The sequence below is a fragment of the Gouania willdenowi genome, chromosome 15, assembly GCF_900634775.1.
Source record: "Gouania willdenowi chromosome 15, fGouWil2.1, whole genome shotgun sequence".
NCBI classification, from domain to species: domain Eukaryota; kingdom Metazoa; phylum Chordata; class Actinopteri; order Blenniiformes; family Gobiesocidae; genus Gouania; species Gouania willdenowi.
Genome location: NC_041058.1, coordinates 11,211,908 through 11,228,243, shown reverse-complemented (window position 1 = coordinate 11,228,243; position 16,336 = coordinate 11,211,908). Strand labels below are relative to the sequence as shown.

The following is a 16,336-nucleotide window of genomic DNA, read 5'->3' as shown; positions in this document are numbered from 1 at the left end:
ATTTAGTCCAGGATGACTAAAGAGAGTCTTTAAATGATTGTTAATGAGATAGTCAGGAAGGGTTACGATGTTAAACCACATCTATAGGCGCCCATTTCTATTTTACAGTCCTTCCCTAATAATTGTGTTTTTACGAGCACATCTTTTTTTATTATCTTTTGTTTATTAAAGAAGCGTAATTTAAAAAGATGAGTTCATCTAACTATGAAAATCGGAGATATGCGCGAGCTCTGATAGTTTCTTAATTCAGATGGGAATGTTAGTTTTACAGCACAGTATCAACTTCCAACTTCAAAATGAGTCACAGCTCCCCAGTGGGGTTTTAGAGAAGGAAATGGAATCACAGACATAACTAGTGACAAAGCCTCCATCACCTCATATAAGATCTCATTCCATCTGTGGGAACTTTGGGTCTAGCCTAGAAAAATAATAAATATCCTTTTTCTCGTGGCTCGTTTGGTTCAAAAGGTGTTTTCAAGACGAAGCAAAGGAAACGGTTTCATTAATGATATATATATATATATATGACGAACCACTGCCTCTTAGTTTCTGACAAACACACGGATAAGGGGCTGATCTCTTTCCTAACAAAGGATCTTCTAAAATATGAAGTGAAAAGCTAGCAGAGATAAAGCTGGTGCAGAGGCAAGTGAGGAAGAGCCTTATTTCCACAACACAAACAGATTTCCTGGCCTTTAGCAGTCTCTTACTGGGATACTTTGAGACATATCCATCAAAACACAGCTGTATTCATTCATATTTCATACCTCCTGCTTTTCCCAGTGCTTTAACACTGTTCTTTGATCAAAGCGGAGAAGTCGGATCACAACAGGAAGGTTCCCTGCCAGCCAAGAAAGGAGATGGAAGGCCAATACGCAACTGTACACGTTAGCATATAGACGGCTGTACTTCAACGCTTCACTCAAAAAAAGGAGAAGAAATAAGATAAAATGTAGTAAACTGGGACTTTTGCAAATTCACAAATAATTTAAAATGCATTTCCCTCCCCTCTCGTATGATAAATGGGATAATTTTTCAGTTTAGAGCAAAACTCCTTCTGTGAGCAATTCTAAATTAAAAAAAAAAAAAAAAAAAAGATACAAAGTAATTCAAGTTAGAAAACACTGTCATTAAATGTGCAGAAAATAAAGCAATTACAGGGTTTGAGATGATTGATTGAAGTCTGTCTTGAATTTATAGGTCTCTGCAACTTAAGTGATGGAATTGCAGGAAGAGGAGCCACAACAGATTCATCAAAAACATGCAGCTCAAGAGTGTCACCATGTGGAGACGCTTGGATACGACTGAAACGCAACTGAGCAGCTTCATATGTGAAGTACACTCTTAACAAACCTTTGGAAGAAATAAGGCATGTGCTCTCCTCATCCTGTGTTGACATTAGAATGAAATTTTCTTTCAAAAATAATAATAATAATAAAAAAAATATCCTTAATTCCTTCCATAATAAAGTCCTTCGACTTATTTACATCACATCAGTTCCCAGGCACATCTCATCACTCCCAAAGACTTTTTTTTTTTTTTTTTTTTTTTCCTGTAAGGCTCAGGGAGAAAAGTGTTTGAAGACCTCCCTGACATTTAGACTCTCTCTGAAGATGACTTTGCCTTCTACTATAGCCTGCGGGAACATTGTAAGACCCACACTAAACTTCAATTGATATGCAGTGCCAGATTCCTCCAGGGGAAATTATCATTCTGTTCGTAATAAGAGCCACAACAAGCACCTGGAAAATGACTTTATTATACACTGCACTTCAATAAAAGTTTCCCCGTGACCCACTGGATACACACACACTTGGCACGAGGAGCTAATAGTGATGAAATGAGATTTGTATTATGCATATGATAGGAACAGAGGTGATAGTAATGGATTACAACTACAACTGACGTTACTGTAATTGAGTTGCTTTTATGGGTACTTGTACTTTTTTGTTTGAGTATATTTCTGAATCAGTAATTTAACTAGTACCTCAAGGTTCAAGGTTTTTAATTGTCATTTTTATGTTAACATAAAAAACCAAATTTGTTTCTCGGGATCAGCAGCATACAAGAAAAGAAGAAGGAAAGAAATATTAACTGAAATATAGTGCGATATCAACATAATACAAAAGGAATAAATGAGAAAGAAAGAAAGTACACACAAGTACAGTAAAAATATAATGCAGGTTACAGGATTGTTTTTTTTAAAGTATGTTTTAAAAGAAGCAAAGTAATTTGTTACATCTCTACATTCACTCGTTGCTGAGTAAATTATTATTTTAAGTTTTAAAATGATCGACAGACATTGTGAAACTACAAGAAATTAAATGACCAGACAACCAAATGTATCTCATCAAAGCCAAGCAACCACACCAAAAACAGCATTAAATGAAGATTACTTTCTCAGTTTTAGAGTTGTTTTTGTATTTTGAATTTAATTAAATGGTGTTATTTTATTTTAAAAACAATTGTACATTTTGAGAAACCTTTAAATTTTTTTTACATATGCCTTTGTGGAAAATAAATTTAGTTGCAACTGTGCAAGATTTGGTTTCTGAATTTTTAAGAAACGAAAGAAATGAAAGATTACGACAAGTTTATTTCCTGAGGTGAAAGTAATGGATTACAAGTACTCATGTTACTTATACTTTTTTTTTTAGTTTTTTTTTAAATCAGTCATTTTACTTGTACTTAAGTATGTTTTAAAAGAAGTAAAGTCATTCATTACATTTCTACTCACAACCGACACTGAGTAACTTATTATTATTATTTTGTTTTAAAATGATCAACTTACATCGTGAAACTACAGACAAATTAAATAACCAGACAACAATCCATCGATAATTTTCTTAGGTTATTTTCTCCTGAGCCTGAGGATTTATTTTATTTATTTTTTTTTAAATTGTATTCATTTGTGTGACTTGATTTAAAAATAATAATAATAATTGTACCTTTGAAGAAAATAAATTAAGATTTGGTATCTTCCTTTTTAAGTTTATACATGAGATGTTTACTGTATGCAAGGGAACCGTGGCAAGATTTATTACCAAAAATAAACATGGGGGGTGAAAGTAACTTTTACTTTGATTATTATTTAACTGAGCTACTTTTCACTTGTACTTGATTATTGTATGTATGACTTACTTGTACTTGAGTACAATTTCAATTGTGTACTTGTACTGATTGAAGTAGGACACATCAGGGCTGTGAATGTGCTTGATTGGTAAGCGTGTTGGTGCTTGGGTGGAGGTGCGTTGAGACCCCCATATTTCCTGAAGCCATTATCCAAATATGTTCTGTTTTTTCAAACAAATGAATGGCACAAAAATCAAAGAATCAAAAATGTATTACCCTTCATAATACTATTCCCTCAGAGCAAGGACATGTAACAATGTCCCATTGTTTTAGCAGTGGAGGTCACATCCATTGGCATAAAGGAGGGAGAGAGGACAGGAAGTGGAGAATGGACCAACCAACCACTTGGCTTCTCTTCACACTATGCAACAAGGCTGCTTTCATCCATGTTGTTATATTTAAGGGTGACATCCTACCCCTGTCGGCCTCTGCTATTGTCTTTTTACCGTGATTATTTTCCATTCGTTGTTTAGCCCCTGTTGTGGCTCTTTGAAGAAAAGGTCGCCACTCAATTGGAAAACAGTCATTAAAATGCAGTGGGTACTATTCGCCAGTGTGCATGAGGGAACCGACTCAACTGAGCTGGTTAATCAAAAGTTAATTATATAATTTTCATGCAGATGAGGGAAACATTCAAATGAATCCCAACTCTACAATCATTACCCAAAAATAAATAAATAAATAAGTAATTCTAAAATGCTATAAAATGTTCAGGGACCTGGAGGCTGTAAACAATGTGAAGTTTAATTTGAGGTAAACAAAGTGAATATTCACCAGGGGGTCTGGGAAGGAGAAAGTGAGGTTAAATCAAATTTGGAAACGTAGATACCAGCAGGTTTTGTTGTCCTGATATACGTGCAATTAGGCAGGTCTTTGATGAGGACACTGGGAGGAAGATTTGGGATTGTTTTAAGCCAATTTACGAGATTTTTCTACTTCATCTTTAAACCTTATTTTTTTTGTTCTTACAATAGTAAACATAATTAAATTAAAACCATATTTTTTAAAAAAAAATGCAATAACCATGTTGTTATTTTGCATGAGGATGATAAGATGAAGGGTTATAGTGACTTTCAACCTGCAACTTTGTCAAAGACGGTAAACTTTAACGCAGCACTTTCACCCAACCTTAAAAAAAAAAAAAGAAAGAAAGTTCATCCTTCTTCAAAGAAAAATGAATGCGCTGTGCAAATTACAACCATGAATATTAAACCAATAACGTGAAGTATCACAAATGACCAAGCATTGTTCTGCTAGTGGAGTGGAAATGTGGTTTAATTTCTCTTTTAATTCTATGTGCTTTTATAGTGTTCACCTTTTCCCAGTTGTGCCAGTGAGTTTGGGTTCATTGGTGTGCATTACAACCACGCTCTAACAATGCAGGGCCTCCCCGGTGTCAGCACAGTTCATGAATCCTGGCCCCTTATGCACCAGGCGATTAGTATGGTACTCTGTCTGTGGGGCTTTGCTAGAAAATGAGTTCTCTTTAAAACATATGCCCCCTGCTGATTCTTTTTTTTTTTTTCTCCATTCCTGATATGAAATTCCAATTTCTTCAATGAACACTGATTTCCTATAAAGAAAAGGAAAAGCAACACACATGGTCTGGTTTTTTGGATGCCTGTGGTTACCCTAAATTAAGCAAAAAAAAAAAAAAAAAAAAACAGTCGAGGAAGATTACAAGTGGAAAATATTTCATCACAAGAGCAGGGGATTCAGCTGGGGTAATTCTCCACATCACACAAGCATTTGACTCGCGTGGCAGCAAATTAAATTACCCAAACTGTAACAAATTCAATTTACTCATTGATTTCTAATAAATTGGCCTAATCACCAGCTGTTGTCATGCTATGATTGTTGTGTCACAAGTTAGTCATGCTTGTCGGTCATGGCTGCTTTACAAAGGCAAGTCCATCCATTAAAAAAAAAAAAAAAAAGAAGAAGAAATCTAAACCCAAATCAGTCACCAATTTATTTCAACAAATGAAAATACAAGATAGACATTTAAAAGCCAGTTTGAATAAAACATCCAGATTCAAAAATGGAATATCATTTTAAATAAAGGGTGATTTAAAGGTGTGGAAATAAAGAAGGTTCCTCTTCAGTTATCAGGGAATATCTTCTTCCGACCAAAGTGACCAGAATCCTCATCGCTCTAAAGAGAATGAGAAAAATAATCAAAATTATGAACCATTGAAATAAGCATAGGTGTAAAGCGCACTGATACATCCTACTTAGGAGGACTGTTACTTGGTTGAGATTGTACACAAGTACAAGTGAGTCATGCATTAAATAGTCAAATACAAGTGAAAAGTAGCTCAATTAAATAGTAATCAAAGCAAAAGTTACGAGTTACTTTCACCCTCCATGTTTATTGTTGGTAATAAATCTTCCCACGGTTCAGTTGCATACAGTAAACATCTCATGTGTAAACTTAAAAAGGAAGAGACCAAATCTTAATTTATTATCTTCAGTTATCTGTATAAAATAAAAAAAATTGCCAAAATGTACAATTATTATTATTATTATTATTATTTAATTTTTTTTTTTTTTTTTAAATCAAATCACTCAAATTAATTCAATTTAAAAAATGAATAAAATAAATTCTCAGGCTCAGGAGAAAATAACCCAAGAAAATAACCGTTGGATTGTTGTCTGGTTATTTAATTTTTTCTGTAGTTTCACAATGTCTGTTGATCAAACAAAATAATAATAATAATAATAATAATAATAATAATAATAATAATAATAATAATAATAATAATAATAATAATAGTGTCGGTTGCATGTAGAAATGTAATGAATGACTTTACTTCTTTTAAAACATACTTAAGCACAAGTAAAACTTAAAAATAAACAAAACAAAAAAAAAGTATCCATAAAAGTAACAGTCACATGAGTACTTGTGATGCATTACTTTCACCTCTGGAAATAAACTTGTTGTAATCTTTTTTTTTCTAATCTAATAATAATGACAAATGCTATGTGTATTCTTCCACCTCATATCTGCAAAGAGAAATGAGTCCTACATGTATTTAATCAATAATAAAAAATTAAAAAAAAGCTAAAATAAATTGTGTCATTGAGTAGTTGTATATCATCTTTGCTGGTTTGTAACATGACGGCACACAGTGGTGTATAAAGAACATTAATATTGTACAATTGAAGTAGACATCGGTGATAAATTATGTATAATAAGCACTTACTACACTGTATGGTCTAAGCCTCTCCTGGGTTTGGGCGCTCGCCTCCTCTGGAAGAGACACTCCTCCTGTGCCCATCATCTATAAGCACAATAAAATAGGGTTTAGAGCAACTTTTTCCTCTTATTTCTGAATCCAAAGACCCCCCGACTACAACATTTTGATCAGAATACTATGAAAAACAACTGCATAATTGATCTTAAAGAATGTCATTTTGTGAAGAAGTGGAATGAAACAGTATTTAGTGCCTCATAAATATGATTATTTCTAAGGATGCACCAATCTTGGCCAAAACCAAAAATGAGAAAACTGAAACACTGAAAGAAAATGATTAGTACCATTGCATTTATGGCTGAGTGTGTACTAATCTCACTATAATCAAAAGCATTGCAATTGTATCAATTCATATTAATGCTTCAATGTCCTTCTGGCTCACTTTCAGTGCATTACTAATTACTATTTCTATATTTTTTAATAATTTCAGATGGACTCCTGCCACATCCCTTGTAAGTTCAGTTAATATTCTAATCCAAATCCTTTCCATCATTTTTTATATTATAACATTTTTTAACTAAAATGAAGCATTATAAAACCCTATGTTTTTAATGTTTTCATTAGCAAATTTTTCACTCTCTCTCTCTCAAGTACCCTCTGTAGTGCCATTGCGTACCCCTAGGGGTACACGTAGCCCCATTTGAGAAACACAGGTTTAGAGGATGAAGTGAAATCTGATTTAAAAACAAAATTTACAGCTTTGAAATTAAAAAAGAATGTTTTTTTTCTATAAAACTAAGCATCCAAATTTATGAATGTATACCTGCAAAAATGTCTCTTCGCATTTAACGAAGTTACCAAATTTACTGGAACTGTAGACATAATATTTATTGTCTACATTAAAATAATAATTTTTTACTAAAAAAATAAACATTATAAAACCCCATGTTTTTCATGCTTTCATTTGTTAAGTTTTCACTCTTTCTCGCTCAAGTACCCCCTGTAGTGCCATTGCGTACCCCCATTTGAGAAACACTTGTTTAGAGGACGAAGTGAAATCCAATCCAAAAACAAAATTTACAGTTTTGGAATTTTATTTTTTTTAATAAAACTAAGCGTCCAAATTTATGAACGTATTCCTTCGAAAATGTCCCCTCGCATTTAACGAAGTTACCACATTTCCTGAAACCGTAGACTCCCTCCTCATGAAGTAGTCACTCACCCTGATGGTGGCCTCAAGCTCCCCCACACTTCTCTTTCCACCTGGTAGCCATCCGTAGGACCAGTGCTGGGATAGAGTGACCTGAACCACCAGCGCCAACAACAGCATCTGCACCATTACTCTGCTGCTTGCTTCCATTAGAGCTGCAGAGGCCAGATTTGTCATAAAACAAAAATGCTACAGTTCCCGCTCACTCTCACAGCTGCACGGCTCACAGATAAGAGGCTGTAGAGAATTGCACGAAGAAAAAAATCTGACAATAAGTAACACGATGGGTAATAGAACTTCATATGTATGGAACAAACTGCATTGGAGACCCAACTCACCTCTGTATTTGCCTTGTTAGCATACTGTGCATTAGCCAGAGGGGGATTTTATAGGTGTCGTACAAGGCTGCTGTCAAGATCATAATCCCCTCTTTGCAGGTGTGACACATTTACTCACTAATGGGACACAAAACACTGCTAATGGAGTGGGCTAAGTGCTCACATACGCTGACATCACGGTGAGGGTTCAAACTGCATGAAATATACATCAAAAAAACATCTTTATGATGGTATCAAAACCATCTGTGTGGGGTGGACGGAAAAAGAAAACATTAAGATGAGATCTGACATGTCTTTTCCATCTATAATTTATTGGCTTCTGCTTTTAGCAAACAAATAGCAGTTCAAGTCTGTATCGAAACATGACACTTGTGCAAGGATTTCGCCGTCGTAACATTTATGGTTCGTCTCATTGCTGCAGTAAATCAGAGATGAACAAAGAAGAAATCTACAAAAGGCCAACAACGAGTGGAGTACAATAGTTTATATGCAATAAATAAAGATAAATGTGCCATGTAGAGATCAAACATTCATACAATTGGAGTAGCAACATGTACAAACAGCTTCACAAAGGAAGAACCAGAAGTATTGTTTATGCTTTCGCAGCTATTTTATGTTTGAAACATAAGTACCTGCTACTTTTAATCAGAATGCATGTTTAGCACAAATAATATTTATTCGTGATTCAAAAATCACGACATAAATTTCTATGAATAAAAACAACAACTTTATAACTTAGAAACTGTTTTAAATTACAATTATTTCTTGTCGTTGCTGTGCTCTACATTATTCTCTTTCTTTACAGAAAATTGACGGACATATAATCATGTAATGCAATGTAAAGAATCATGTTCAGCAGAGATTAAACACACAATCCATTCATAAAAGTTTTTTTTTTGGTTTTTTTTTTTAGAAAATTGTATGCATTTGAAAAGATGTTTTTAAGACGGTGTCACTTTGTGACAAAGTTGTCATGATTAGATATTATCCTAATCAATATGGCACTGTTATTTGAATGTGAAGTGTTAAGTTGGTGTTGTTTTTTTCTTTCTTTCTGTTCTACTGTGGGCGAACTATATTTTTGCAGAGCCAGGCGCCATTCTACAAAGTCATATTGCCACAGAAAGAGAAGAAGAAATGGTACAGCTCCATGAAATTGCAACAGGCAGCAGCTGTTAAGCTACTCACAGACACAAGTGAGGTCATTTGCATTGTCTGAGAGGACAAAGTATTTACCTAAATAGCTCAGATAGATAGCAAAAGTATTTTATCACAATTATCCAACACCCTATTGATCAAATCCTAGCCTGCGCCAAAGGCAATGTAGTCGGCAACGCGAGAGAAACAATGCGAATAGTCATTGATCGTTTGCACACACAAAATCTGTATACAGTACACATGTATGTTTAATAGAGGTGGGACGATATTTCACGCGACGAGATCTTGTGATATTAAAATGTCAAGATTAAGATGTCATGTTGGAAGATCCAAGTTGTATATGTATCGTCATATTGCCATGTTTTTCCCCATAGATTCCAACATGCTGACTCGCTCTACCCTCTGTTGTTGCTGTTGTTGGTCTACTAGATGAAGCATCCACAGGTCTATGGTGTGAAGTTTCAGTCTAACAGTGGCGCTTTAAGTTTTCACACTAAAAAAAAATGTCTTATTTTGAAAAGCTTATACAGAGTTCATAGTCAAATACATTTTAATTTAAAAGAAATTTGCTTGTAATAAATACATAAAATTACCTCATCGTACGCCAATATCGTTTATCGTATCATATCGTGAACTCACTGTGTCGTCCCACCTCTAATGTTAATACATATTTGTAAGACAGGATTACAATATTTCAAATCCCACAATTGAGGATTTCTATGGTGGAAAATACTACAATAAACTTGTATCTACATTTGAGGAAACCCTAACCTAACCTAATACTGGTAATTAGCCACTTTCTTTGCTGTGTAATAAACAGAGACAACTAAAGGGCAAACATTCTTGTAGGAGACAGAATTCTCTAATGTTTTCACATTTAACAACATACAACAATGTTTCTTAAAATCTGTCATAAGTGCAAAATGTGAAAAAGAGCTTGCTTTAAAAACAAAACAACATTCAGGAAAACGCTTGCATTCTTTATTATTAAACAGTATGCAAAGCACTTTTGGGGACCTGCGTTATTTAAAATTGGCGTAGTCTGAGAAAATGTCAACAAAATCTTGAACCACTCGGTAGCAGAAATCATACTGCTCCTGAAAGGCAAAAAGCAAAAAGGAAAAGTGTCACTGAGCGTATTGATGCAGGAAAGACTCCAAACATCACAAAGGTGTACGTGGCTGACAGCTTGGTTGTGTTTTCCACCTACCACAGTCTGAACCATGTGAGGCCTCTGCATACGCAAACTCTTGACAGTCTGAAACACATCGAGGAGACCTTCAGCCTTCACTCTCTCCAGAATGTTACTGAGGGCGATGAAAGTACCCGTCCGACCCGCACCGGCACTGAATACAGACACAGAGGATGGAGCTGTCATCGCCACTCATAGAATAAAAATATACCTGCAAAAGAAATGCACCTTAACCTCCTATTATAAGTTTTTGTGTCAGGCACTTTGTTTATTTGTTGAATACATAAATAACCCCTTGATAATGAAACCTTGACCTGTTCTGTAGCGCCACCATCAGGCCAAACTTTTACATTAGAATTCATTTATCTTGTACAGTTTTCATTCAAATCTTCTCAAATTTACCGAAGACATTAATAACCACAAGAGTATGAACCCTATTGGTTGTGGTGATGATATGACCTTTCCTGCAGTGCCACCATCAGGTCAAACTTTCAGTTTTAGCGTAAGTGTATCAATTCAACTTTATTTATTTGTATAGCGCAATTTACAACAAAGTCATCTTGAAAATCTTTCATTCAAATTTTTTCTGATGGATGGCGCGTTCACACTAAATGCGTTTTGGGCGTCAAAATTGCGCCTCATGCCTTTAGTTGGACGCTTGTGCTCATTGAATCAGACGTTTGTCACCAGCGTCAAAAGTTGTTTGGGCACATTGAGCGCGTTTAGGGGAGGGGCTTCTCTGTTGCCTCTTGTGTTCCTACAATGAATGATATTGTGGCGATCAGTTACGTTCATAATTCACCCAGTGACTGTGACGGGGTGGGGAACTTTATTGTGCTGAGAAGACGATGTTTCTGAATTGGTCACGGTTGGGGAAAGCTCCTGATTGGTCGAAGCGCTGCAATATGCCCCAAAAGTTCAACAATCTCTAACTCTGGCGTCGACCGCATTGGAGGCACCGGACGCACGTCAAAAGCTTGAAATTTCAAAACGCGCGGCGGACGCTGCGTTAAAGCTTCAAAACTCACCGTACAGGAGGCGCGGGAACTCTCGACATTCCTAGAGGCGCGTCCACCATATACTGTGTATGTACACCTGATGCTTTTGACGCTTTCGACAGATTTGGTGTGAACGTGCCATTAGGGTGCACATTCGTGACTCTCACATAATGAACCATATTTATTGATCCTCTCATGAACATGTTTATTTACTTATATTTATGTCGTTTTTTTGCAACGGGTCCTCCTCAACACAATCCTCTATCTCAGACACATCCTCCTCTACGTCACTTTCACTGTGAAAGAGCTGTTCCAAAACCTCATTGACAGTAAACCTTTCCAAATGTCATGTATCCACTCAAAAATACCAACTCTGCAGGTGTGGGGATGTAAGGTCACACATGGGTCACACAAAGACAGACATTTTTACACAGCTAAAACAGCTTGGGGTCAAATTTACACCAATGCGTGCAATATGTGTTCAGCACATTGAAAAAATGTTATGATAGTTTTACGCTTAGTCAAATGTACCCATCAAATTAGGAAAAGTCATGAAATATGAAGCAAAAAAAATAAAGTCAACTATTGAATGGTGTCAAATTGACCCCAAGGATAATAGGAGGGTTAATGCATTTTTGTCATTATCTAACTTCATTGAAACTTTGCTCATCATTGCACCACAATTGATTCTATTTAACTAAAAAGTTAACAAGCAAAAAGGTGACCTTTTTGTAATGGTGCTAATGATTATCCTCACTTAAAGAAAGGCTAATCCGAACGCTAACACTAATCAGTTTGGAAGCTCAGTGTTTGACTGAGTCAATGTTTACTGTGATGGTGGGATGGAGAGAGAAAGACAGAGAGAGAGCAGGAACCAGTGCTGAGAGTGATATGCGTTCGGAGGAGAAGTGCAGAAAGAGACGTTGGGGATTGCAATGTGTTAGCCCCATTCCCACGAGACCCGGAAAAAAGCTTTAAAAAGCCCCTCTTAGACAAGCGGTGATGAAGGAATAGAAAGGAGTGATGACACCATTTCCTGTCGTTAGCTCATCTTATCAGATTAATCATAGTTGGAGTCAGAGGAGATTTCACTTTGAGAGGTTTTAATTGACTGTGAATCAGTGGATTGGATCAATCCCACAGGGGCCACGCTGCTTTAGAATCACTTCACCTGAAGCTAGGTTCTGATCAAAGCTTTCACAGCTAAAGACTTTATAACGGATCACATAAATGGTTTAGGCAGACAACAACAGTCCCACCAAGAAAATGGTACAATTTATTACTCCAGACATTTGTAGGTAGTGGCTAAAATATTGTCTTTAAAAATGTTAATTCCTTTTTTGTACCATTCAGGTGACAAAACGGGTTAAATAGTGGTGAGATGCATATTTCACCACAGTGGGATTTGTATCCGATGTTGAGCTGCTTTGCTCACCTGCAGTGCACAATTATGGGATGGTTTCCAGACTGCTGTTGCTGCCTCTGCACAGCGGCAATGATGTCAATCATCCCTCTTCCCTCCGCTGGAATTCCGATCTCAGGCCATCCGTGGAAGTGGAAGTGTCGTATGTGTTGTGACTGTTTTTCCTGGTCAAGATGGACAAAGCTGTTTTTTTACTTATTTATTTATTATTATTTTTAAATAAATAAAAACCTTTACATTGGTGTTTTCCATGATTTTCAATACTTTATAAGGTATCTCTTTTTTATGAGCACATACTGGTTTGTGGGTGAGAACCATATCTTTGAGGGTGAAGGTTTCACATCGTGAGTCTCCAGTCAGCTCCACGGTGTAATCTCCAAATGTTACACTGCCCTCTGATGGCCAATACTGGAAACACTTTTCCTAATGCAAAAGGGAAGATGACAAATAATAATTAAATCACAAATACAGGAAACCAGGGGTGGACTGGCCATCTGGCATACCGGGCATCGTCCGGGTGGGTCGGTACAGTGGCAAACAATAGTGAAAAAGGGCATACATGTGAAACAAAAAGAGGCTCAATGTATAGAGAAAAGGATACACGTGGTATTTATTGAGCTTATTTGGATGAAAAGTGTCAAAAAATGGCTAACGAAAGGACAAAAATTGCAAAAATGGACAAAAAATAGGAAAAAGGGGCACTTATTGGCAAAAGGTAGCTAAAATCTGAAAAATGTGTCAACAAATTATAAAAAGGGGCTAAAATGGGACAAAGACAATTGGAAAAAATGCCCAAAATAAATTGGTAAAAAGAGGTTAAAAATGGTTCCCCTTTTAAAGTTTTCTGTGGGATTCATAATTAAAATTAAGACATAAAATGTTGAGCATGACTGACTTAATGGCTTCATCATGGTTTCAGTAAAAACTGTATTTGCGAATCTAATTTTGGTAGCCTCAAAGCAGACAAAGCCTAGCACCCCCATTAAGATCTTTGGCTCCCCCTGGGAGGTTCCGGACCCCAGGTTTGGATCTGAAGGATAATAGGGGCCCCCAAACAGCATCTTTCATTGGGCCCCCACAAAGCAAGAAACGGCCCTGCCTGTTGGTCTCGTCTCTTCCCTAGTTATGACATAACTTCTGTTGTGACCTGACACTAGAATCAATAAAGATTGATTGATTGCTATAGCTGTCAAATCCTCTGATAATGTAGTGGGCTGATCTGGACACGAAATGCCAGGGCTGAGTTTTTGTCCCAGTCCACGTCTGCAGGAAAATGATTTATAACGCATTTTACATTTGTTTTTTTTATGTCAAACTAGAGAAAACATTTTTAAACACAAACACATTATCTGTCTTTTTGTACTGTACCTGCTCCCTCTCTTTGAGTTCAGTGAGCATAACGATTGAATGACACCTCCACTCCCACACCATTCTCCAGAAATCCTCCACCGTATGAGACAAAGGGCCCTGGGTTGCAATAAAATAGTCCTTCCGCCTGTAGCCCTGGAGGGCAGATCATCCAGTAAGCAACACATAACGAGTGGAAAACATCATTTTTTACACCGTTTTTTTTTTTTATTTTTATAGGAAACAATGAGCTTTATATAAACATCGGTAACACATTACTTGAAGTTTTATACATAAACCTGACATTACGATGGCATGACACCTGTCATTGGCATGAATAAGGTGTCATGAAGGCTGTCGTTTAACTGTGAGCTACTTTAAAGGTGCCGAATAATTTAAAGGGCTACCAGTTTAAAAAGCACTTTTTAAACACTAAATGTTCACAGTTTCACCTTATTAGAGGCTAAGATGACATAAAAAGGTAGGAAATGTTGAGGTTTCAATATGAAATACTTTTTTTTTTTATCCCAATTTATGCAATTGTTTCATTGTCATTACATTTCATTGAAAATGATCATCTTCCTAGTTTACTAGCTACTAACAAACAACTTTTAACATATGTAAAATGTTAAAATATATCATATATATCATATTATATATAACATACCACTGATCATACATCAAATCTGCAGGACGTAAAAACATTTGTCACAATGTTTCAGTGGAAATAAACATTTCAAGATAGATAATTTAATACTGAAACTTCATCACGCGCTAACTACATCTGTATTTAGTTATTTAAGTTTATTTTTGAGTAGTTTACATTCTTCACTTTTTTTTTTAACAACATTCACATGATTCAGTCATAGCTTTAAAAAGGAGTATGCTGAAGCTAGAAAGCTTATATACGCCTACCCCGTAATAAATGTAATAAACATTTACATTTCCTGGTGATACAGCACAATACGGTCTGTAGCCAAGATAAGAAATCAGAACAGCATATTCGATTCCTGAGGTGGGTAGTACGCAGCCACACCCACTCAAGTATCACAATGAATATCACAATTATCTTTATGTTTTGTTTCACACAATTTATGACATCATTGAAAATAATCAGACTTTTTACGCTCTAACAGTTACTCAGTACTCAAGTAGGATTTTCTTCAAGTATTCCTTTTTTCAATTCCACTCGAGTCGCTGTCCAGGTCACCACCTTCCAGTTCCATTCGAATCAAATGACTACAAAGCAACATTACTCCTACCTTAATAAATATCCTGGCTACTCTACCCACCTCTGTCCGATTCTGAAGAAAAGCATCAAAACAGGATCAAGGACAACACATTTTACATATGGATTACTACTACTACTAATCCTCTTTGAGTTTGGCATTACATAGACAGACAAAATGTCATCATCAATTTCCCATTTAAAACAAACAAAAAAAAACTCGTGATCACCTTCTATGATCAAGCAACGTAATAATATCCATAACCAGGCGCATGCACAGCCTCTGCATCATGCGCCTGTTTACGCAGCAATAGGAGGATATGAAGTTAATTTTCCATAGACAGACACACACACACACACCGCTAGTTGCCTGTACCTGTCCATGAATGATCTTTTATAATATTGCAAATACATTCTCAACCATACGGTTAGCAACTTTAACCTTACACTTATCAGCATTGCTAAGGAAAGAGCCTGTAGCTACATTTCACAACAAACGTACAACTACAAAGTCCACTCTGGACTGGTGAAATGTACAGATTAGATCCTAAACCGAAAAAAAAACAGCACAACTATATCAATCGTCTTGTTTCTGAAATGTGTTATAAGAAGCAGTAAGACAGTTACCAATGCCACTCCTTACCGATAGTCACTAGTCACAAATATGCACATTAATTGGTATTCTGTGATCTTGATACTCCACCGTTGTCATTACCATCTCCGCCGCAGTATATTATTAGTTTGTGTGTAAGGTGTTTTTATTTTTATTTATTATTTTTTGTCTATATATAGGTAGGGTTAGGGTTAGGGTTAGGGCAGGGGTCACCCACACGGTGTCCGCTGGCACCAAGTAGCCCGCATGGACCTTGCAAGGTGCCTTCAGTAGCTCTAGTCTTTCCAGGATTCAAACTCCCAAAGATAAATAACTCTAACTCTTAACTCCACCAAAAAGGGAAGCCAGGAAGGGGTTTTTTGATTGGGGGCGCTTGCCACTCTCAACAGGCCACTTTTCACCCTGGCTTTTTAACGCACCACACTAAATAGGGCAAACATTTAAAACCTAAAAAAAAAAAATATATATATATATATATATAGACAAAAAATAATAAATAA

At 36.1% G+C, this 16,336-nt stretch overlaps 2 protein-coding genes across 2 annotated transcripts in view; both read right to left on the bottom strand.

Moving 5' to 3' along the window:
- Nucleotides 1-5,148: 5,148 nt before the first annotated feature.
- Nucleotides 5,149-8,663, bottom strand: gnrh3 (gonadotropin-releasing hormone 3). Its single transcript, XM_028468608.1, has 4 exons — nucleotides 7,878-8,663; nucleotides 7,552-7,776; nucleotides 6,339-6,416; nucleotides 5,149-5,287 (listed from the first exon to the last, which is right to left on the bottom strand). The coding sequence occupies exons 2-4, from the start codon at nucleotides 7,714-7,716 to the stop codon at nucleotides 5,234-5,236; spliced, it is 297 nt and encodes a 98-aa protein (XP_028324409.1). The 5' UTR covers nucleotides 7,717-7,776; nucleotides 7,878-8,663; the 3' UTR covers nucleotides 5,149-5,233.
- Nucleotides 8,662-16,336, bottom strand: part of LOC114476740 (receptor-type tyrosine-protein phosphatase epsilon-like) — a 33,868-nt gene continuing 26,193 nt past the window's right edge. The window contains exons 17-21 of the mRNA XM_028468607.1: nucleotides 14,017-14,151; nucleotides 12,946-13,071; nucleotides 12,661-12,812; nucleotides 10,246-10,381; nucleotides 8,662-10,132 (exon numbers count right to left, since the gene is read on the bottom strand). Coding sequence (XP_028324408.1) covers nucleotides 10,058-10,132; nucleotides 10,246-10,381; nucleotides 12,661-12,812; nucleotides 12,946-13,071; nucleotides 14,017-14,151 — 624 coding nt within the window. The 3' untranslated portion in view covers nucleotides 8,662-10,057. The remainder of the gene's footprint in view (nucleotides 10,133-10,245; nucleotides 10,382-12,660; nucleotides 12,813-12,945; nucleotides 13,072-14,016; nucleotides 14,152-16,336) is intronic.